This window comes from Pangasianodon hypophthalmus, chromosome 9 (assembly GCF_027358585.1).
Source record: "Pangasianodon hypophthalmus isolate fPanHyp1 chromosome 9, fPanHyp1.pri, whole genome shotgun sequence".
Classification (NCBI taxonomy): domain Eukaryota; kingdom Metazoa; phylum Chordata; class Actinopteri; order Siluriformes; family Pangasiidae; genus Pangasianodon; species Pangasianodon hypophthalmus.
Window position 1 is genome coordinate 24,146,562 of NC_069718.1, and position 22,289 is coordinate 24,168,850.

The 22,289-nt window shown below is 38.0% G+C and overlaps 3 protein-coding genes across 21 annotated transcripts in view; 1 reads left to right on the forward strand and 2 right to left on the reverse strand.

Moving 5' to 3' along the window:
• The first annotated feature begins 86 nt into the window (after positions 1-86).
• tmem138 (transmembrane protein 138) lies at positions 87-9,318 on the forward strand. Of its 8 annotated transcripts, XM_034307170.2 has the most exons (6): positions 2,380-2,532; positions 3,308-3,429; positions 3,678-3,873; positions 4,065-4,236; positions 5,388-5,463; positions 5,716-9,318. In XM_034307170.2, the coding sequence occupies exons 3-6, from the start codon at positions 3,746-3,748 to the stop codon at positions 5,826-5,828; spliced, it is 489 nt and encodes a 162-aa protein (XP_034163061.1). In that variant the 5' UTR covers positions 2,380-2,532; positions 3,308-3,429; positions 3,678-3,745; the 3' UTR covers positions 5,829-9,318. The 8 variants fall into 8 exon arrangements, with proteins under 8 accessions (XP_034163062.1, XP_034163066.1, XP_034163065.1 ...); XM_034307171.2 differs by lacking the exon at positions 2,380-2,532 and adding an exon at positions 87-225 and having other exon boundaries at positions 3,308-3,873; XM_034307175.2 differs by lacking the exon at positions 2,380-2,532 and adding an exon at positions 808-911 and having other exon boundaries at positions 3,308-3,873.
• Positions 9,319-9,448: 130 nt separating this feature from the next.
• tmem258 (transmembrane protein 258) lies at positions 9,449-12,584 on the reverse strand. Its single transcript, XM_026919302.3, has 4 exons — positions 12,479-12,584; positions 10,352-10,461; positions 10,093-10,221; positions 9,449-9,614 (listed from the first exon to the last, which is right to left on the reverse strand). Exons 1-3 carry the CDS (start codon positions 12,479-12,481, stop codon positions 10,095-10,097), a joined length of 240 nt encoding a protein of 79 aa, XP_026775103.1. The 5' UTR covers positions 12,482-12,584; the 3' UTR covers positions 9,449-9,614; positions 10,093-10,094.
• A 1,786-nt stretch (positions 12,585-14,370) lies between these two features.
• The window catches only part of LOC113529806 (AP-3 complex subunit beta-2), a 47,658-nt gene continuing 39,739 nt past the window's right edge, over positions 14,371-22,289 (reverse strand). For 8 of the 12 annotated variants that reach the window (XM_026919295.3, XM_053236711.1, XM_026919294.3 and 5 more), the window contains 4 exons: positions 20,437-20,521; positions 20,070-20,167; positions 18,234-18,372; positions 14,371-16,559 (listed from right to left, as the gene is read on the reverse strand). In XM_026919295.3, the coding sequence (XP_026775096.1) occupies positions 16,373-16,559; positions 18,234-18,372; positions 20,070-20,167; positions 20,437-20,521 (509 nt within the window). In that variant the 3' untranslated portion in view covers positions 14,371-16,372. The remainder of the gene's footprint in view (positions 16,560-18,233; positions 18,373-20,069; positions 20,168-20,436; positions 20,522-22,289) is intronic. The other 4 variants (XM_026919298.3, XM_053236712.1, XM_026919296.3 and 1 more) reach the window with 1 other exon arrangement.

Here is a 22,289-nt window from a genome sequence, read left to right on the forward strand (position 1 = left end):
TATAGAGGGTCATCTTTTTCCCAGGGGTGTCCAGTCTTATCCGGAAAGGGCTGGTGTGAGTGCAGGTTTTCATTCCAGCCAAGCAGAAGCCACACCTGAGTCTATTGAAAGCCAAAATCAGCTGAATAAACAGGTTGAATCAGATGTAGCTCCTGTTTGATTGGAATGAAAACCTGCATCCACACTGGCCCTTTGTGGATAAGATTAGACACCTCTCTTACACAGGTAATATTAGTGCTGTGTTCGACTAGAGATCATAATTTGTCATTTTGGACCTTAGGAAAAAACTGAGAAAACGCCTCCTAAACTCGGAATTCCTACTCGGGATGGTCTCCTCAACCCCGAGTTCAGCAAGTGACATGAAATCAACATGGCCACTCACAGCATCAACAGAAAACATGTAGCGTTTCTTAACTTTAAATAAGTTGTACTGTACACTCCTGGGCAAAAAAAAAAAAAAGGCAAATATGAAGCTTTTAATGGTCTTAACAATAAATCATTGGTCAAGAATTAGCAAGAATGAAACAAATGCACTCCTGAGAGCTCCTGTGCCAACATTTGCTGGTTTACTTTTTCTGCAGTGAACTGTTTGTTTGGGGGAAAAGCTAGAAACAGGGAAATTCACTTATACAGTCTTTTTGTACGCAAAGATAAAATCATGATAATGACTCAAATGTTTGATGTCAAATTCAAACTAACACATGTCTGGGTGTACAAAATTTTCCAAAAATATCTTGTGGGATTTTTTTTTTTTCCGTAAAAGATTAGTGATTATTTGGTTCTCTGCTGCACCTGATGCAGCCCATCAAAGGCCACAAGGATTAAACATTTAAAGAAATCAAAGGGAAAAGCTCACATACTAACTTCCTTCATCTGTTTGTTTAATTCTTTTCCTGACCAGTGATTTATTGGTAAGAACATTAAAAGGTTAATATTTTGCCATTTTGGGCTTGGCCTATTCTTTTCCCCCAGGAGTGTATATACAAGTATTTGCTTTGGATTAATCAACATACAGACATATTTGCTTGTTAAATATATAACACTGACTGTACAGTTCACTGTTTTTAGGAGGAAAATACTCATCACAGTTAGCTGGCTAGCTTAAAGACAAACATGTTTGTCTTTTATAAGCAACAAGCGAGCTAACTGTGATGATATAGTGGCCATACTGTATAGTGTTCCTCAGAAGTAGGAAGACGGAGTGCTGAATTACACATGCCTTGATGCCTCCGTTTTTGTCTTTTGTTACCAACAAGCTAGCCAGCTAACTGTGATAAGTTATGCATATTTTCCTTCTCTAAACAGTAAACTATACAGTGTTATAAATTTAACAAGCAAATATGTCTATATGTTGATTGATCTAAAGCAAATACTTATATATGTATATACAGTATAACTCATTTAAAGGTAAAAAATGCTGCTTTGTTTACTGTTCATACTGTGAGCGGCCATGTTGATTTGATGTCACTTGCTGAACTTGGAGTTGAGGAGACCGTCCTGAGTTCCCGAGTAGATTTTCAATTTGGTGTTTTCTTTGGTTTTTCCAGGTTAGAGATTGGGAATTATGAGTTATGACCTCTAGACAAATGTAGCATTAGTGTGAAAAACAAAGCAAGCTAAAGGAACTTATACCAGTTCCTGACTCTGGGAAGCCTTAAGATGCTTTAGTTTAAGCATCCAGCTTTAACTGTAAGTGAGGTTTTGTTGTACATTTGGCTTTTACATTTTTAGTTTATTAAACACTGTAAGACTGCTTGTGTTTGTGGTATGAACAGAGGTATTTTCTCAGACAATCTATGAATCAAGTTTGTGAAATTGGTTCGAATCAAATGATTTGTGGAATCGATTCTGAAGTGTTGAATTCAACTCCTGATTCCCAGTGTCTGGAAACATCTTCCCGAAACAGTCAAGCATGTCCTAATAAAGTGTGAAGGTGATGAGAATGAAAGAGTACAATTTATAGATGCACTAAGATCTGTAGGAATTACTCAACTTCCACTGCAGAATCTTTAGAGTGAGAAAGAGTGAATTTCAAGATTCAAGAGTGTATTAAGTGTATTAAAGAGTGTATGTTTAAATGTCTGAAAGATGCAGATCTGAGAAATTTTAAGAGTGTATGTATATATGTGTATATATGTGTGTGTAATATATATATATATATATATATATATATATATATATATATATATATATATATTACACACACACACACACACACACACACACACATATATACATCAACGCGCCACACACTCCATCCCAATAGGTGGAATAGGCACCATAAGCTGGTTTATAAAGGTTTAGAAAACATTAAAGAAGAAGAAGAAGAAGAAGAAGAAGAGCCTGTGAACGACTCTTGTGTTTTTTGATGACCGTAATTGTCAGGTTTTACGGTAAACGTTGCTATGGGAGACGTGGTGGTTTCTTGGTTCACATGGACGCTTTTACGGCGTTTGACTCGAATCAGTTCGGATCAGAGTGAGAAATCTGTCTCAGCACCACATATAGCACCACATATACTCTGAATAAGAGGTACTGTATTAGTTTTGTTGCAGTAGAAACCAGAAGCTAACGTTAAAGCGTCTTTTCAGGCTAGCTAGCAGGTTAGCTGTTTTGGTAAGTTAACGGTGAGAAGAAAATATCGCGATATTAAAAATAAACACGACTTTGTTTTGATACATGAAGCTACACAGGTAGACTGGTATGATCATTTGCACCTGAAATCTATTCCAGAGGGTTTTTTTTTGAGGTGGTAGTGAGCTACCCTAAGCTCAGTAGAGGAACACGTGATGTAGCCAGAGATGGACAAAAACAACAACAACAACAGCAGCAGTGAATCCAGATCCCTTTATCTCCATCTGTTTGATTCAAGCCCAGTGTGAAGTAACCTGTTATCAGTGTTACTGCTTCTAAAGCATTGCTATATGTGTGTGGAAGTACCAGTCAGGTAGAGATTAGAAGGGACACACAAGATGTCTGAGTGAAATTAAACCTTAATCCTCAGTGAGACCTTTTTTCACCTGCCTGTGTAAAAGACTTTGTGCTTAACCCCTTGAATAACAAAGATGGTGACTGGCTGTGACACATTAGTGATCAGTGTAGAGACATCATGGGTTCCTGTGCATCTCCAACCCCTACACTGATCACCAGTGTGTCACAGCACGGTGTGTGACACCAGCCTTCAAACGGGGGGGTTAGTTACCACAGTGAATAGCACATCCTTTGAATAGTGATCTATTGATTGTTCAATTGTGCCACTTTGGTTTCTGTTTTAATTTCTAACCCCGTTCTGTGTCATTTCTTCTAGGTGAAGCCAGCGGTGATCCCATGACACTTTACATCACGTCTGCCTACAACCGGATTACTACTGGATAGATTTTGACTAAACGACAGTGCTTTATCAGATACGACTCGATGGGTGACTCGATTGTGCGCATACGATTTTGTAAACCTAAACCTCTAAAATAATCAGAAAGAGCTGGTTTGAGCTGGTCCCTCTTTCTTTTTTCGCACTTTTTTTTAAAACATTCAGCTGGATGAGGAATGGCTGAAGGAAAAGCTCTTTCATCCCTGACTCACACCTTCTCTAAAATCTAATGAGTGCCTTTAGACGTAATCATCTACATTGTTTGAGTTTTGAAACTCATTTCTGCTGTTGTGTCATATCTGGGAGAAGCTCACTACACTGACTACAAGCTCAAGGACAAGCTGTAAATCCCCGTGTGAGGCAACGCTGAACTCCGAGATGCTCCAGACCAATAACTACTCGCTGGTGCTGCTGATCCAGCTTTCTCTTCTGGCCTTCGACCTGTTTGTTAACTCTTTCAGCGAACTTCTAAGGGCAGCTCCAGTCATCCAGCTTGTGCTGTTCATGTGAGTGTAAGAGAGAAATGACAAGTCCAGGCCAGAAACATGTTGATTCAGATGTATTGAAAAGCCTAAATAAATGTTCCTGACAGCTCGTTTTTATTTCAAGAGTGTTTCATCTTCATTGTATCTTAATTTCCTACTCTTCATAATGGTTGAAGTTCTCTCTTTCTCGCTTATTCTTGGTGCTACTGCAGAATCCAGGACATCGCCATCCTCTTCAATGTCATCATCATCCTGCTGATGATGTTCAACACGTACGTGTTCCAGGTGGGACTTCTGTCTCTGCTGCTGGAGAGGTTTAGAGCACTGCTCATCCTGTCTGCTGTCTACCTCACACTCAGCATCTGCCTTCACTGCTGGCTCATGGTGCGTTCCATGCTCCTTCTGGCCCTGAGACTGTAGAAATGTTTTAAAGGACCATCGATCCAGGCAGCTGCTTGGGTTACTGTCTGTGTGTGTGTGTGTGTGTGTGTGTGTGTGTGGAGTTTTGCAGTTTACAGGTGTACATTAGTTTATATGCACGATACCTTGTGGTAGGATCCCAGGATAGGCTCCAGATCCACAGCAACCTTGATTTTAATACATTTACTGAACATGAATGAATTCCAGTTCCTTGCATAAGTATTCACCACTTCTGGGCTTTTTTTCAAGAGCAGGTGTATTTACACTACATGGCCAAAAGTATGTAGACACCTGACTATCACATCCATATGTGCTTTTTGAACATCCCATTCCAGATTTAGTTCCCCTTTGCATTACTGATGTTGATGAGGAGGTCTGGGGTGCAGTCGGTGTTCCAGTTCATCCCAAAGGTGTTGAGTGGGGTTGAGGTCAGGGCTCTGTGCAGGACACTCGAGTTCTTCCACTCCAACCTTCACACACCATGTCTTCATGGAGCTCGCTTTGTGCACAGGGGCATTGTCATGCTGGAGCAGGTTTGAGTCTCTTAGTTCCAGTGAAAAGAAATCTTAAAGCTATCGCATACAAAGACATTTGAGACAATTGTGTGCTTCAAGCTTTGTGGCAACAGTTTGGGGAAGAACCACATATGAGTGTGATGGTCAGGTGTCCACAAACTTTTGGCCATATAGTGTATATTGCGATCATGTGACAGTTTAGACTCCATTCAAATAACTATGTGACTTCTGATGGATTTCACCAGAACTAATTTTGGGGTTTCACAGCAATGGGGATGAATGCTTATGCAATCACAACATTTACATGTTTTAAATAATTATAATTACATTGATTTTTTTCACCCCTGCTTCATTATTATTTGGTATTTTGTGTAGATTCTTGACATATAATCCAATGATGTCTATTTCAGTCAAAGTTTTAACACTACAAGATGTTGAAAAGTTGAAGCTATATCTGATGTAATATGAACAGTTGCATACTTAATTTACAATATTTCTTCTCCACTACACTTATAGTAATAAATATCACAAGTATTGAATTTCTTTTTAATTGCCAAAGCAAACAGCAATAACTTCACTACAGAAATGTTTATTTTACAGAATCTGAGGTGGATGGAATCAAATCGTTTCGTCTGGACAGACGGCTTGCAGGTGCTCTTTGTGTTCCAGAGACTAGGTAAACATCATAAAAAAGACAAAATTACAACTAAATATTACTCTGAAGTCACTAAAATTCTTTACGACTAGTTTGTAATTACTCAACTTCATGCATCATGTAATCGTGTAGTCACATATCCTGACATTTAATCAGGTTGTCTGTCCTTTTTTCACATTTTGCGATAAGATTATGACAGTTTTATCTTGAAAGGTAGATTTATATATAGTATTAGTTGAGCTAACCTACTTCTCTCTTTATAATTTCTCACAGCTGCAGTTTTGTATTACTACTTGTACAAGCGCAGCACCGAGTACCTCGGAGATCCGAGACTGTACGAGGACTGTCCCTGGCTGCGGGATGCTTTTGCTCGGGCTCGGCTATGATCCCGGCCTGAGGAACAACACAGAAACTGCAGACAGTTCATTACAGGGATAGCGGACTGGTTTGCAGTCTGTGATAAAACGTGGATTCAACACTGACGAAGTGGAGAAAACAAAACTGCTGTACCAGAACTGGTACTGGTACAGTAAAGGAACTAAGAGACTCATATATGTAGAGCAGAAGTAGACACACTTATGGAGCATCTTACTGCTGGATTATTCAAAACCTTACTAAGAAACACACAAACAAAGATAATCTACACTTTTTCACAATGCGCCATGGTTTCCATGTTCTATTAGTTTCGTGTTACTATTGGTTAGGCTTAAGTTTTTTTTGTTTGTTTGTTTGTTGTTGTTTTTTAAAAAACGCCATTCAGCATTTTGTATATGGACGCTGCACCACGTAACAGGCATAGTTTTAAACGTTGCACTCCTCTCCCAGTCATGAATGATAAACTCTACTGTATAAGGCGATGTTACAGTCTATTGTTGTAGGTAAGTATTTTTATAAGATTTTGTATTGTTTTGGTTTACTGACAGAAATATCGATTAAATCTTGATTAGATAATTGGTGATGACCAAAGAGTGAGTGAGTTTTAGTGAAATTGATTCAGTTGATGTTATTTCATCATTTGTAAGTTTATCTGCTATATGTTCATCATCTTATAAAATTATTTTGGAAAACTGTATTAATACCCACCAGCTAGATTCAAAAATATTCCTCAGACCTTTTGGTTGTCAGCGTTTCCAAAGTGCCTCTCTTGTAATCATTATGTACGTGTACAGCCAGAACTCGGGATAGTAATATTGGTTAGTAATATTACCACATGGTCAGTGGGCGGATTTATTGATAGCTGGTTGACACGTAGGTCATCATTTTGGACATCATGTGAGTAATATTTAAAAAATTCCATTTTAATAATAAACATTTAACATTGTAATACCTTGGTTGTCTCTGCTTATTCTCAGAATGGTAGCTGTAATGTAAAATAATTCCACAATGGACCACAGGATCATAAATCAGTGTGTTTAAAACAGAGATTCCCAAACTAGAGGTCAAAGGCTTGATTTACAAATGGGATCACCCACGAACCCATAATCTCCTCTTTTGTTTTATTAATTTATTCTACAAATTATTGTTGGAAAATATTGCTCTAACTATGAAGATGAATTTTGTATTTTAAATGAAGTGTGTACTATGTTCAGTCTTTTCACTCTATTTCAATTCAACAATAGAAATGGACATATTTCACCAACCATCAACCTCCTCTAAACAATTTAGAGTCTCAAATCGCATTTGTACAGTATGCACTATTCCAGGCCATTACTGAGTACTAACAATAACTGATTTTCCTATTATAGTTAGTGTTAGAATTTTAAAAACCTCTCATGTCACCTTCACGCCCATTGAAAGGTCTAGTTTGTGTGCTAGTTTTCTGGATTTTTTAGATTAGTAAGGACTTTTACATTTAAGGCAGTGGTAGCTCAGTGGTTAAAAATGGTGGACTACTGAGTAGAAGGTCCTGAGCTCAAATCCCACCACTGCCAAGCTACCACTGCTGGGTGCTTGAGCAAGGCTCTTAACCCTCAACTGCTCCGTTGTATAAAATGAGATACCTGTAAGTCACCCCGGATAAGGGCGTCTGCCAAATGCTATAAATGTAAGGTTAGAGTTTTCGAATTGAGACGCAGCTCATGACAACTGCACAATTTTTTAACAGAGCTTGCCATTGTGTTTAATGTTGCTGTGCATGAAATCACTGAACATTATTTACAGCTGACTTGGAAAGCTGATGGAAAGGGATGTTCTGTTGTAAATGTCACGTTTTATCTTCCAGATGTACATAAGATACACAGCCGAGTGTATGAACAATGTAGCTCGTAGTATCACTGCTTCACATTGGGCTGTATCACACCACCCCGGCGTGGATTATTATTCTATAACAACACAACGCTTATCACTAGACTGGTAAGTCAGTGCAAAAAGTATTCCTTTGATTTTTAGTCACTTAAGTAACACAAGATACTGGCATAATGTTCATTTGGGGTTGTTTGTCCAAAAAGTTTGGGAACCCCTGGTTTAAAGGCTGACAGTGAGCATTCAAACATTATGTGAAGAACTACAGTTACTGCCCTGAGAGCCTGCTCTATTCTTATCCGTGAGATTACAGTAGGATTGGAGATTTAGGCACCACAGACAGCCTGCCAGGCAGACATGTAATCAGCCCTAGAAATATTGGCACCCTTGGTAAAGATGGCTAAAAAATATTTGGGGAAAAAAAAAATCTTTGAGAAATCTAACCTTTAAGTGAAGCGCATTGATTTCCTTGGCACTCATGCATTTAGTACTTTGTCCAAGCTCCCATTTGCCAACATCACAGCACTGAGTATGGAATGAGAAATGTGCCACTATGACCTGAATTCAAGATTTACAAATCTGAATTTTATGCCTTTATTTGAATTAGGAAGTGAACTTTTGTAGTTGAGTTACATCAAAGTAGAGTTGTAGTCCATGACTTGATTTGTGTGCAATGGTTAAAATTCAATCATATAATAATGAAGTGTAGAAAATTTAAAAAAAAAAAAAAAAAAAAAAAAATGCAGCACAATCTATTACAAATTCAGTTACAACTCCTACAGTCAAAACACTGCCGGCTAAAATGGTGCCGAGTAAATCTGTGCCTGTTGGCTTTTCCACAGATGTTTTGAAAATTTGAATCTGAATTTTAAGAACTGAATCTGAAACAGATTGTGCCACCACAAACTGAATTTGAATTTTGTAAACCTGAATAAAATTTGATTTCAAATATGGAATACAACTTCAGTTGGATGTAATTCAACTACTAAACTTCACTTACAAATAAAGGCATAAAATTCTGATTTGTACATGTTAAATTTCAGATTGTATTGTCACATTTCTCATTCGATAACTAAGTCTTATCCTATAATGCTTAATGAGATACAGATTGAAGAATCCGATATTACTCCTGTCTTCAATATTCCAGGGTCCTGGGTCTTCTTTTATGGACTCTTCTGCTTAAACCTCAGGTTCATTTCGACCCCTTACAGAGGAGACCCTTCACTGTGAAAGGTGGAGCCTTCAGGAGTAGCTTCATGATCACTCATGATCACTTCAGAATGGACTACAACCCGAGTCTCCAAGCTCATTAGACATTACAGAAAGAACCTCAGTGCTGTTATTCCTTCCAGAGTTATTCCTACTTTAATTGTAAGGGGCCAATAATTTTATACCCAGTGTTTTGCTTACTTTAAAACAAGAACAAAATCCAAATGATAGCAATTTTTTTTTCATTAACAAAATAAAATCATTTAAGTTCATTCATTTATCTGTTATTTATACATTTTTATCTGGACTAAAATTGAACTGAAGCAAGTTCACTGTAAACAAAACCTGGACCTGAATAGCTCACATTAACTCTTGTAATAAGGGTGTGTAATAACTGTGTAGCCATTTTGGCCAGGATTGCTAAACTAAAAAGACTTCCTGGTTAATTAAAGGTTAACTAAAATGTGTAACACATTAGACAACACATTATTCCTTAGGATATTCTGCAAAACATCTGTATGATCACATCAATACTTTATAAAAAATGAGACATATAAAATTTTTACAAAACAGTTTTATTGGTGAAGTCAAACCACAAACTGTCAACATGCTGCCAGTGCAATGTCCAATCCTCATCCGTGTGTGTGTGTGTGTGTGTGTGTGTGTGTCTATAAGCACTGAGGTAATGCAGAGCCGCTGGAATGTTCTTCTCAATCTGCAACCTACAGCACAGAAATAAAACAGATGCTACAAGATACAGATGATAAATTAAGCATTTTTAGTACAACACTGTTACTACTAAGCTTCAAGCAGTACCAGTGTTTAGCATTTACACTTTGACACTTGAGTGGCCTTTGTAAAGTAAACAGAACATGCTGGTGACACTGGCAAAAATATGCAAAACATACATGCAAACAAAATGCAGCATCAAGTGCAGCATGTAATGTGTGGAAACAAAAGCAACCAAAGCATTAATGTTCCTGTTTATTTTCTAAAATAATGTTACAAGTGACACCTAAAAATAGCATCAATTTTGAACAATAATATTAAAATAGTTTATGAAGCATTTCTAATGTTTTTAAGTGAAGGTTTGTGCACTAATTTTAAAGGTATTTGTAAATGTTAGAAAAACTTTTATCTTAATAACACACAACTAGCTGAAATAGCTACACATGCGCAATGCTACGCTTAAATCCTCACCTTCACACGTAGATTCCAACCCAAAGCAGCAGGAAGAGAACGCCGAAGCCCATAAAGAGTGACGCGACCAGTGAGATGAGCAGCTCCTTGTATATGTCTCGTGTGTATTTTGTGGACGTTACCTCATAGCTGGAGCAGAAGGGGTTAAAGACATAAACAGACAAGCAACTGGTGTAAAACTGAGACTATTTCTTGTTTTCTGCATTGTGCACTGGTGAGGAAAGTAACCATTTCACCAGGCTGTTGATGTGAAGGATACACAAAGAACCACGCTGTGAAGAACATGCCGATGGCGAGCAGCACCACGGTGAGGTGAGGAAACACAGCCGGGTTCACCGGACTCGTGTATCTGGTCATGGCCTCCAGCTCCTGCACAGAGGAACAGCAGAAATGAGCACCGTCCGTCCGTCGATTCATAGCAGAGAACAATAACAAGTGGAACACAACAGTTTAGTCACGGTGTATGATAGCGGTGAGGTAACCAGAGTTTTTCAAAATACTGATAAAAATGCGTTTCTGTATAGCGATGTCTACACTAGGGCTGCACAATATATCGAAATTATCGAAATATCGCAAACATAAATATCACGACATGCATATTGCAAGGGTTTGTGAAAACTGAATGATTTTAATACTTCAGAAAGTTATGAAAAGTCAAAGATTTAGGATGATGCAGATGGCAGAGAATGCTTTCTTTTCCTCAAAAGAACAGGAAGCATGTATGCTGGTTATGTCATTTTCAGTTTTTTAATATATAAATATAATTTAAATTGATTTTACACACCTATAGCATTATCCTACAGCTTATCACATTATTTAACAAGTTATCACATTTTTGTTCAATATCACGCAGCCCTAGTCTACAAATTTATTTTTATTTATTTTTAACCCAATCAGGTTCCTTACTCCAGCAGTTATCATCACATTTGGGCGTAACTGCGACTCCCTCTAGACTCTCAAGTCCTTCTACAGCCACCTTGGTTTCTCTGCACAGGGACACGACTGCACTGAAAACCCTTTTGGCTGTGTGATCAGCTACCGTAGTATACATGTTACACTGATACCTCTGCTGTCACCTCTACCATGTTCACAACTTTATCATACACAACAAAGAACATGGCATTGCTGACCAGAACTAAACGAAACAACTGTCTGCACGCTAGTTAGATTTTTTTGTTTGTTTGTTTAGTACACAGCCCTCTCTCTTTCAGCTTGTAATGTCAACATGGTACATACTGACAATGTAAAAGACTTTATGGAAAAGTCATTCTCAAAAATTCCTTTCTACGGAATACTTTACTATATACATTATATACATTATATATATAGATAGATAGATAGATAAATAGATAGATAGATAGATAGATAGAGGGTGTCCCAATAGTCTCAATACATAGGGGAAATTAACACTTTTTAGCAAAATGTCTTCCAAATTTTTTCATATTTAGTTGATATTATATACATATGTTTTTCAGACAGCCTTTAAGAATGCCCTTGACAAAAGAAGAACGTATTGAAATCATTCTCATGGCTGGATCGGGACGCTGTCACAAGGTCGCGATGGACTTGCAATTACAAGCATAACATCAGATGTGTTACTACGAGTTCATCATGAGTGGGAGAGACGACTGTGTGTGTTTTACCAAGCAATTTAATGATTTTACCAATCATGTAGAGGATGTTCTGTAAATAAAGTTCTGCAAAATTCTGCAAAAAAAGTTAATTTCCCCTATGTATGGGGACTTTTGGGAAATATATATATACATATATATACATATACATATACATACATACATATATATATATATATATATATATACACACACACACACACACACACACACACACACACACACACAAGGACGCATCATAAAGAGACATGCAAGATTTCGTGATCACTTTTCCCCTTTAATTATCACCACCAGCTTGTTTTTTTTTGCTACTTGATTCATACCGTGACACCGTGATATTACTAGACTAGTACATCATACCGTGAACATTTTAAATCAGATCACCCCTTGCGCATGCGCACACTAACCCGCAAGTCCTGGAGTTTACAACCCAGTGTTAGGTTCATACGCAGCATATATTTTATATGTTTAAGTAATATAGAGTAAAACTCAAGCTCATCCACCAGGTCAGCCATTAACTCGTCACTGTATTACTCGGTATATCAGCTCTAATCATTCAAATCATCAAATGATTAGATCAAATCATTATACTGAGAATCAGCTGCACGTACACGGGTGTTTATGAAGCTAAATTAGCGAGCACAGCTAAAGAATAATGCACCAGTCTTGTCTCAAATGAAGACAGAACAAAGCTCACTCTTTCCATTTAAAAAAGCACACACATAAAAAAATTTCTAATTACACGCAGAACTCACCATGTTGACGGCTAGTAGCGATTCACCCAAACCGGAAGTGCGCACAGAAAAGCCACGTATGTGAAGACGCCAACTCTCGCGAGATCTCCAGAACTGACTCCGCTTGTAAGGCTTTTCAAATTAAAAACCTCTGTAACATGTAGAATTAAATTTTTTTGTCCATGACTACCCAATTTTGTTTCATGATCAGGGAACATAGTACACCCTAATTATTTTTATTACACTTAAATTAATAAAGTGTAAAATTATTATTATTATTATTATTTTGCTGCGCAGCCCTAGTAATTTAAATGTACACTATATGGCCAAAAGTATGTGGACACTTGAGCATCACACTCATATGTGGTTCTTCCCCCAAATCTTGCCACAAAGTTGGAAGCATAGAATTGTCTAAAATGTCTTTGTATGCTGTAGGATTACAATTTCTCTTCACTGGAACTAAGAGGCCCAAACCTGTTCCCACATGACAATGTCCCTGTGCACAAAGCGAGCTCCATGAAGACATGGTGTGTGAAGGTTGGAGTGGAAGAACTCGAGTGTCCTGCACAGAGCCCTGACCTCAACCCCACTGAACACCTTTGGGATGAACTGGAACACCGACTGCACCCCAGACCTCCTCACCAACATCAGCGCCTGACCTCACTAATGCTCTTGTAGCAGAATGAACACAAATCCCCACAGCCACGCTCCAACATCTAGCGGAAAGCCTTCCCAGAAGAGTGGAGCTTATTGTAACAGGAAACACAGGGGAATAAATCTGGAATGGGATGTTCACCAAGCACATATGGGTGTGATGATCATGTATACACAGACTTTTGATCATATAGTATATCTCATCAACATTCGACTGTTAAAAGCCTGGCCTGTGTTGCATATTATATAAGAACAAAGCAAGATTTTCTGTTGTCGCTTTTCCACACTCCCTGCTTGCTTGGCTTTGTATCATAATAATATATTCTATAAAGTACTGTGCAAAAGTCAGAGGCTACCCTTTTGTTTTCAGTCAAATGGCCATTCAGTACCTAATGTTAATTATTTGGTGGCAAACAGTAATGATGGGAAAATGAACAGTACATTAATTCCACTTTCAGGTAAACAGCCATTAAACCACTGAACCATTAAAATTCAAATTACAAATAAAATTGCTGGTTTCATTACATTATTAACTGTTGAACGCCCGCATGAATTTCTTTTTAATACATTTTCCCATTATTGTTCATTATTGTTATTGTCCATAAATTACATGCAATTGACCTGCATAAGTAAGTAGTACTGCATGGATGTTTTACTAATTTGCCACCAAATAATTAACAGTATGTTCTTAATGACCTTTTGATTGAAAACAAAAGGACGGTCTATGACTTTTGCACAGTACTGTAAATTTTTGTATAAATTTTATAGATCAAGCAATCTGATAAACTACACATTGTTATTATATATAAAACAGCCAATGTGTTGTAGGCCTCAAATGTTTTTATGCTTCCTGACTGATGGAGGCGTTATGTTTTCGGGTTGTCCGCCTGTCTGTCTGTCCAAGATTCTCGTTAGTGCGGTATCTCAAGTATGAGTGGTTGAATGTTTGTAGGATTTATACGAAATTATCACTGTAACCAGCAGATGAACTGATTAGATTTTGGAATTGATTCAAACAGAATCAAGGTCACAGCAAGGTCAAATGTCTGAAATAGTTTTCTTCAATAGCTTCCTTCCTGTTTGATATATATTTTAAAGGGTATTTCTGATATCCAAATTAGTAACAAGAAGGACTAGACTTGTGGCAGAGGCATCCCTGTTCCACACTTTTTCAATCTCTGACTACATTTAATATAAACTCAATATAAAAAATTAAATATTGTAGGTAGAATAGATGGATGGATGAATACAAATCAAAATATTTGACTGCATGTTTCATTTTATTGACATTAAAAAACAAATAAATAAAATCAGTAAACTATCTCACATTCACACAGCAAGGACATGAAAGCTGAATATCGGGTAGTCTAATAATCACTAAAGCAGTCTATAGTATGTTTACACTTCCCCTGCTTTTAACATAATCGACACACCTTTGACGATGTATGATCTACATAAACTATCCTTAATTTATATCATGATGGGAGAGAACTTCAAGTTGCTTCTTCAAACTTAAAAAAAACCCACAAATGTGGAATATAAATTTGAGCCATTATGTTCCCATACTCTTTGTCTACAACAAAAACATACATGAAGAAATTAATAATGTCCAAACAACTATCATGTGGATTCTCAGTGGTCAGATCCACAACATAAAATACAGTTCTGCAATACTGCAGAACACTTATCAAAAATATTAGCATGGGGATAGTGCTGCATATGGGTGGATAATAGCAATACACTGCATTAAGCATTTCATGTAGGGTTCTCGTTGGGAAGAAAATAATAATAAAAAGCCCAATTATGCACTATTTACTCATTCAACACCTCAACAGTTCAGTTTGGTTTATCACAGAACACACGGTGTCTTTGAATAGATGAGTTATGAGTTGTCTTTTTTTTTTGTTGCAGGCAAAAAACAAACCACTATGAATAGCCAAATAACCTCGAAGATAGGCTACATCTACAGTTTATTACTACAGTGGTTGCACATGTCTAGAACATATCCAGTTAAATTTAGTCATTAAAAGCTCCAAAGCACTGAATGATCATAGTCTTAAGAACAATAGGAAGCTACAAACACAATACAAGCAATGCTGTTCTTTGAAAGGATAATTATCTCATATAGCCACGTGATTTACATAATAGCAAATACCAAAGAGGATTTTTAATATTTTGTATGTTCTATGGACTTCACATGGACTGCAATTTGCTATCACTCTAGCCTGAATCTGTTCTGAAAGCAGGGATTTTGTAGATTTATTTTGTTGGATTATTACTGCATGTGAGCCAACACTCACTACTAATAAAGTTACCATAATGGAATAATGAAATACCCTATTTGGTGCAAATATAATGCAACATCTCAGGGTTCTCTGGTTTCCTCCTACTGTCCAAAAACATGCCAGTAGGTGGATTGGTCCTAGGTGGGAATCGGTGTGTGTGTGTGTGTGTGTATATGTGTGTATGTGTGTGTGTGTGTGTGTGTGCAAGAATAAAGCACTTACTGAAGATTAATGAATGAATGAATGTTGCGTCAGTCTGGTTTGTGCAGATAAGTCTAAACGTACAGAGACTAATGTAAATATTACATTATTATATCCTCTCATAGCTTTACATTTTATAATATTTAAGTGAAACTAAACATTTAAGGTTTTTGAACATCTGTTTTTTTGAAATGCATGTAATGTGTTTGCAGTAGTGAAATCCAATTGTCATGATTCACTGAAAATGGCCAGGAGAAGTAGTCTTAGTAAATGTGCAAGTAACTCCTTAAATAATCGCCAGAGGTCCATTTCAGACTGTCACTATGTAAACATGGCCGTGTGTTCTCTTCAGCAGGATATCCTAGTCACATCCTGCAGTTGGGATTTGTACACTAATACAGTAAAGTTAGATTTTCTGTGCTGCCCTTTTGTGTAAAGAAATTAAAAGTAAACGCGCATTTTAAATAGACAAATAATGATTTGGGAAAGTTAAAATCTGGGTCAGATGTCACATCATGCAACATTTCTGCAAACCTAAAGGAGAAAATCAATAAAGGCAGATAGGGTCACATGGTATACAGAGCATTCACAGGGCTTAATGTGGATCATATTAAGATTTCAGCTCTTTAGGGACATTAATTAATATTAAACAATAAGCTGTGTATACTAGGTGCAATATTGTATAGTAAATGACAGAAATTCAAAGGTCAAACATCAGCACACAGAGTCAAAGCTACACATAGCTACAGGTTTTCGCACACTGTGCACTCAGTCATCACTGCGTCAGGGCATGAAGAATGTCCTTCACGAGCATCGTACCAATCACCATCTTCTCACAGTTCACAGTGAGCTGGGCTTCTCTGGCCTCCTTCCTCGCCACAGTGACGAGCACGAGGCTGCCGCTGCTCACCGTCTTCCCAGCAAACCTGGACACAGGTGAGGGAGGAGGAGGAAGAGGAGGACTGAAGTAAAGCAAAGTCAAGCGCAAAACAGGCCGGAAAATACAGATGGCAGAAAAGAACCAAGCAGACAGGTAAAAAGAGCAGAGAGAGGTGAGCAGCATATTAATACACAAAATCTTTCCTTCTCACAATACAGTGGGTTTGGACCCCTTCGGTCTTTTCACACTTTATTGTATTATAGATTTAAGTTAAAATCGATTAATAAATGTACTTTTTGGTCATTAACTTATACACAATAATCCATAAAAACCACAAAATCAAAAACTGAAATCTCTCATCTAGATTCAGACCCCTGACTAAAGCGCTCCAAATTGAGCCCATGTGCACCCTGTCTGCTTTGATTATCTTGAGATGTCTCTGGAACTTGACTGAAGGCTACCCAGGGCAAATTCAATTGATTGGACATTATTTAGAGAGTCACACACTTGTGGGCATGAAGTCCCACAATTCCCAATGCATGTCAAACCAAATACCAAGCCATGACATCCAAGGAACTCTCCGTAGACCTCCATGATCAAACTGTGTTAAAACGATTTTGACATTTTTTTTAGATATGTCAAAATCTTTGAATGTTTCCAGGAGCACAGTGGGCTCCATCATTGTGAAACAGATGAAGTTTGGAAGCACTCGGAGTCTTTCTAGAGCTGGCCATCTGGCCAAACTCAGTAACGGGCCAGAAGGGCCTTGGTTAGGGAGGTGACCAAGAGCCAAATGGCCAGTCTAACAGAGCTTCAGAAGTCCTCCGTAGAGACAGGAAAACTTGCCGGAAGGACAACCATCTCATAAATACCCCATCGATCAGATCTTTATGGTAGAGTGGCTAGATGGAAACCACTCATGAATAAAAGGCATATGGCAGACACTTAAAGGACACTGAAGGTATCAAGAAAAAGATCCTCTGGGCTTATGAGACAAGAATTTAATTTTTGAGCTACGTTTGGCAAAAAAAAACAAGTATTACTCATCAATTGCTAATCCCTATGGTGAAGCATGGTGGTGGATGCATCATGCTGTTGGGGTGCTTCATAGTGCAGGGACGGGAAAACTGGTCAGAATGGAAGGAAGGATGAATGCAGCTAAATACAGAGAGGTGCTTGAAGAAAACCTACTCCAGTGTGCACACAACCTCAGATCTTTCAGCATGACAACAAACCAAGGCATACAACCAAGACAACGCTGGAGCGGAGAGTCTGGAAAGTCTCTGAATGTCCTTGAGTGGCCCAGCCAAAGCTCATGCTTGTACCCCACAGAATATCTGTGGAAAAACCTGAACATGGCTGCCACAGACGCTGTGAGGAAGAATGGGAGAAACTGGCCAAATCCAGGTGTGCCAAGCTTATAGTCTTACTCAAGAAGACTCAAAGCTGTAACTGCTGCCCAAAGTGCTTCTACAAAGTACTTAATAAAGGATCTGAATACTTATCTAAATGAGATAGTTCAGTTAATTTATAATAATATTTCTAAAAACTTGTTTTCACTTGTCATTATGGGGTACTGTATGTGGACTGATGGCCATGAAATCTATAACACAATAAAGTGTGAATAAAGCTGAAGGGGTCTGAATATTTTCTCAACCTACTGTATAATCAACAGTAAATCACATGAACATAAGTGTGTGCATACTTGTGTTTTGACAGGCCAAAGTGTGTGTGTTTTTTTCCCCCTATGCCTTACCTGCACTCTTTCTCAGAGCCACAGGGTACTCTGCTGAGGTTAGCTGTAGCAGTGACTCTCTCTATAATAGCGTGATCACTCTGACACTTCTCCCCCAGGCTTAGCTTTTCTGAGATTTCATTCATTCCCATCAGCTGACCTGCAAAAGAGTGAACATAAATAGTTCCATCAGTTCATCCAATACTCAATAATCAAGACATTAGAAGTGACAGATCACTATAGGGGTGTGCTTGCTCAGGAATGGTTTTTAATCCAATGCTCGGAGAAAGTTTGAACAATCCTGCAGTTTATTATTTTTGTTTGTACCTGACTGCAATAATAGACTTAGTTGTTTCAGTTTCCCAAAATATAAAGAATTAGTCATTTAAACCACAGTGACCCTGACTGGGATAAAACAGTGACTGAAGATTAATGAATAGTGTATCCATCTAATATACTCCCATGGCCTTTCTTTATCCCTCAAGTTTCATATTTGTCCACGTGCTCCTGCCTGCATTCGGCTTCCCTCAGAAATGGGAAGGTGGCGCTTGGAATTATGTCACTTTAGACCTCCATGCATTCGAGCTACAAAGTGGAAAAAAAACATGACGTCTCCATGTTCATCTTTTGTTAGCAACAAGCTAACTGTGACGAGTGATGCATATTTTCCTCCTCAAAACAGTGTACTGTACAGTCAGTGCTATACATTTAACAAGCGAATACGGCTGTATGTTGATGGATCTAAAGTAAATACTAGTATACATAGTATAACTCATTTAAAGATTAAAAGTGCTACTTTGTTTACTGTTTGTGCCGTGAGCAGCCATGTTGATTTGACATTCCTTGCTGAACTCGGAATTAAGGAGGCCATCACATGTCTTTGGTTGTACGAGTTACAACCTTTAGTTGAATGCAGCATAAAAACTGACCCAACTCTACAGCACTGCACGTTTAGTTGTCTAGATTAGTATAAAAGCTCTATACAGAATCTTAAACATCAGGATGCACAAACTCCAAAGTTTCTATGAATGCATTAGAGGTTCTAGTTTTGGGGTCCAGTCACCATACAGGCAAAAAACCAAACAGCAGATTATGGCTGATTCTGTATCTGTCAATCATTTACTGTAGATTGAATTAATTATCATACGTAATATCTGACATTTTGTTTAAACTCAGACATGCATTAAAAGGAAACTGATAAAGTTATGTGTCCAAGCTCTATTTCTGAGAATGCTTATATACTCTAATTCCAGTTTTTTTTTCTTCTGCTGCCTCATAGACTCTACGCGAGGATAATAGGCTTTGTGATGCGCTGGTGAATTGCAGTTGAATGTTCGACCCACGTTACATGAAAAATAATTAGTCGTGCTTAGTGTTGCAAAGACAGCCACTAGAATTTGACAACATGGCTAGAAGCAGAGGTGCAGACAGTGTGTGTATTGGGATGGGCAGGACTTGGGTTGAGGCAGGTGGCAAACTATCAGTGTAAAGAAGCCAGGCCTATAGGGGAACTTACTGTGTAATAGCGTCTCTAAAGGACAGCAACAAAAATGAACCCACACAGAAAGAGAAACAAAAAAAATGACAGAGGAACTTTCAGTACTTGTAGCTGATTCAGAGATCCAGTGTTGCTTATTTGTTAGCAATTACACACTGTGACAGAATGAGGGCTAACATGCTCTACGTTGAACATTATACATCTGTTATATTAAATAATGGTAGCAGAGAGACTAGACTGGCTCATAAGAATAAAAAAAGCATCACATTTATCATTGTAAATGTTTCTAATAAACCAGAGAGCTTCAGCTGAGGAGAACTGGTGCACAGTAGAGTCAGAGGAACATCTGATCATCTCACCTTGCTCTTTCTTAAACTCATTCTCTGTCAGAAAAGCAGGCATCATCAGTTCTCCGACCGGTGGCTGGATGGACACAAAGAACTTCCGAGTGTGAGTGCTGATAAAAAAAAAGAAGCAGGCAAGAGGATTAAAAATAATCTCAGTGATGGTAATCTGTGCTGTTTCTTAGACTGGAATATGGAAGAAGTAATCACGCAGGAGAACTGAGGAACTTTATAACGGAGGACTTTCGTTTTATATCTGTGATCGGTGGTCTCATCAGGGTAGATGCTGGGATTTGAACAGTAACGGGTGGTATATGGTGGTAGGTGGTACAGACCATCAATACTAACACAGATTCAGTTGGACTGAATGTTTGTTTCTCACCAAAGCTGGAAGTTGGCTGCTTGTGTGGAGTCGCAGAAATCAATGCCCATTACAACAGTAACGGATTCGCCTGCAGGTAAAACCTCTGAGAAAGGAAACAGACAGCACACCACGAGACATATAAGAATGTGTGACTCTTTAATCATGGCAAACATATTTTACAGATAAAACAAAGCAGAGTGAAGTGACAGGTGATGGTATCATGTGCCTTTAACCCTTTTCATTTAGATAAAATATTCCCTAAACAATGCTATAATAAAAACAAAGACATATTGCACCACTTTTTGTGGGTTTTTTGTGCACATCTTCACAATTTGGCTAATTTTCTGCCAAAAGGTCTGGACTGAACACTATAAAAACTGTACTAAATATTTCCAAATGAGCTAATTAAAGCTTATCCTTGGTTAAATGTGGACTTTGCTCTGCCTTTAACACAGAACTGATTGACATCATTTTGGCATTTTGTGAATGAGTGCAGTAAACTGTTCCTGTCACTCACATTACAAAAATACACAGCATATTAAAATGTCTTTCAGACCCAAGATACTATACTGGATGTACACTCTTATCTTTAAGCCATGCTCACCAAGTGAACTTCTTCAATAAGAGTAAAAATACAGTGCTACACTGCAGAAGTAGTAGATCTGAACATAGCCTGCTTTCACATAGATTGTGTTTCTATGGAATGACAAATGTGTCACAACCATCTGAATTAAAAATGTAACATTCTGAATTTTATGCCTTTATTTACATTTGTAAATGAAGGCTTATAGTTGAATTACATCAAATTGACATTGTATTCCATGGTTTGAACTGAATAAATCGCTGCTCCTTGGCTTTTCCCTGGATGTAATGTTTTGAACATTTGTATCTGAATTTGAAATGGATTATTCCACCAAATTTTCTACACCCGATTGTTATAAAATTGTATGTGAGTTGTGCCTTGAACACAAATTCATGACAAGTTTAACTTGAATGGAATACAATTTTAACTTAATGTCATTCAACTACAAAGATTTATTCCAAAATTCAAATAAAGGCATAAAAATTCACATTTGTACATTTTACATTCACACTGTAGTGGCACATTTCTCATCCCATAAGTTTCATATAAACACAATTTGCATTGGCAAACACATATGCATTCATCAGATAATGTGCTGTTTGAAAAAAGGTTAAGAGCCCAATTAGGAAGATGCAATATATGGCCAAAAGTATTTGCACCCCATGACTATCACACTCATATGTAGTTCTTCCCCACACTGTTGCCACAAAGTTGGAAGTAGTTTTGTAATTGTATAGGATGTCTCTTTATGCTGTAGCATTATAATTTCCCTTCACTGGAACTAAGAGGCTGAAACCTGTTCCAGCATGACAATGCCCATGTGCACAAAGCGAGCTCCATGAAGACATGGTGTGTGAAGGTTGGAGTGGAAGAACTCAAGTGTCCTGCACAGAGCCCTGACCTCAACCCCACTCAACACCTTTGGGATGAACTGGAACACCGACTGAACCCCAGACCTCCTCACCAACATCAGCGCCTGATCTCACTAATGCTCTTGTAGCTGAATGAACACAAATCCCCACAGCCACGATCCAAAATCTAGTGTAAAGCCTTCCCAGAAGAGTGGAGCTTCTGGGATGTTCGACAAGCACATATGAGTGTGATGGTCAGGTGTTCACAAACCTTTGGCCATATAGTGTAGAACGCTTCATTATTCAAGACACCACTGAGGAACCATTTTGGGTTTTGTTTTGTGCTAAGGTCAGTTTCATCCCTTTTAAAAACGATGCATACAAAAGCTACTTGAGGTCCCCTGAATGTGTATGTGTGTGTGTGTGTGTGTGTGTGT

What these genes read in the sequence shown, in the direction of transcription:
- tmem258 (XM_026919302.3), bottom strand. An exon ending in TTCACAGCGTGGTTCTTTGT is followed by an intron (nt 10,222 to 10,351) that starts GTATCCTTCACA and finishes CTTCTGCTCCAG; the next exon opens with CTATGAGGTAACGTCCACAA.
- tmem138 (XM_034307171.2), top strand. Translation starts at nt 3,746, where the DNA reads ATGCTCCAGACCAATAACTACTCGCTGGTGCTGCTGATCCAGCTTTCT. An exon ending in ATCCAGCTTGTGCTGTTCAT is followed by an intron (nt 3,874 to 4,064) that starts GTGAGTGTAAGA and finishes GTGCTACTGCAG; the next exon opens with AATCCAGGACATCGCCATCC. An exon ending in CTTTGTGTTCCAGAGACTAG is followed by an intron (nt 5,464 to 5,715) that starts GTAAACATCATA and finishes AATTTCTCACAG; the next exon opens with CTGCAGTTTTGTATTACTAC.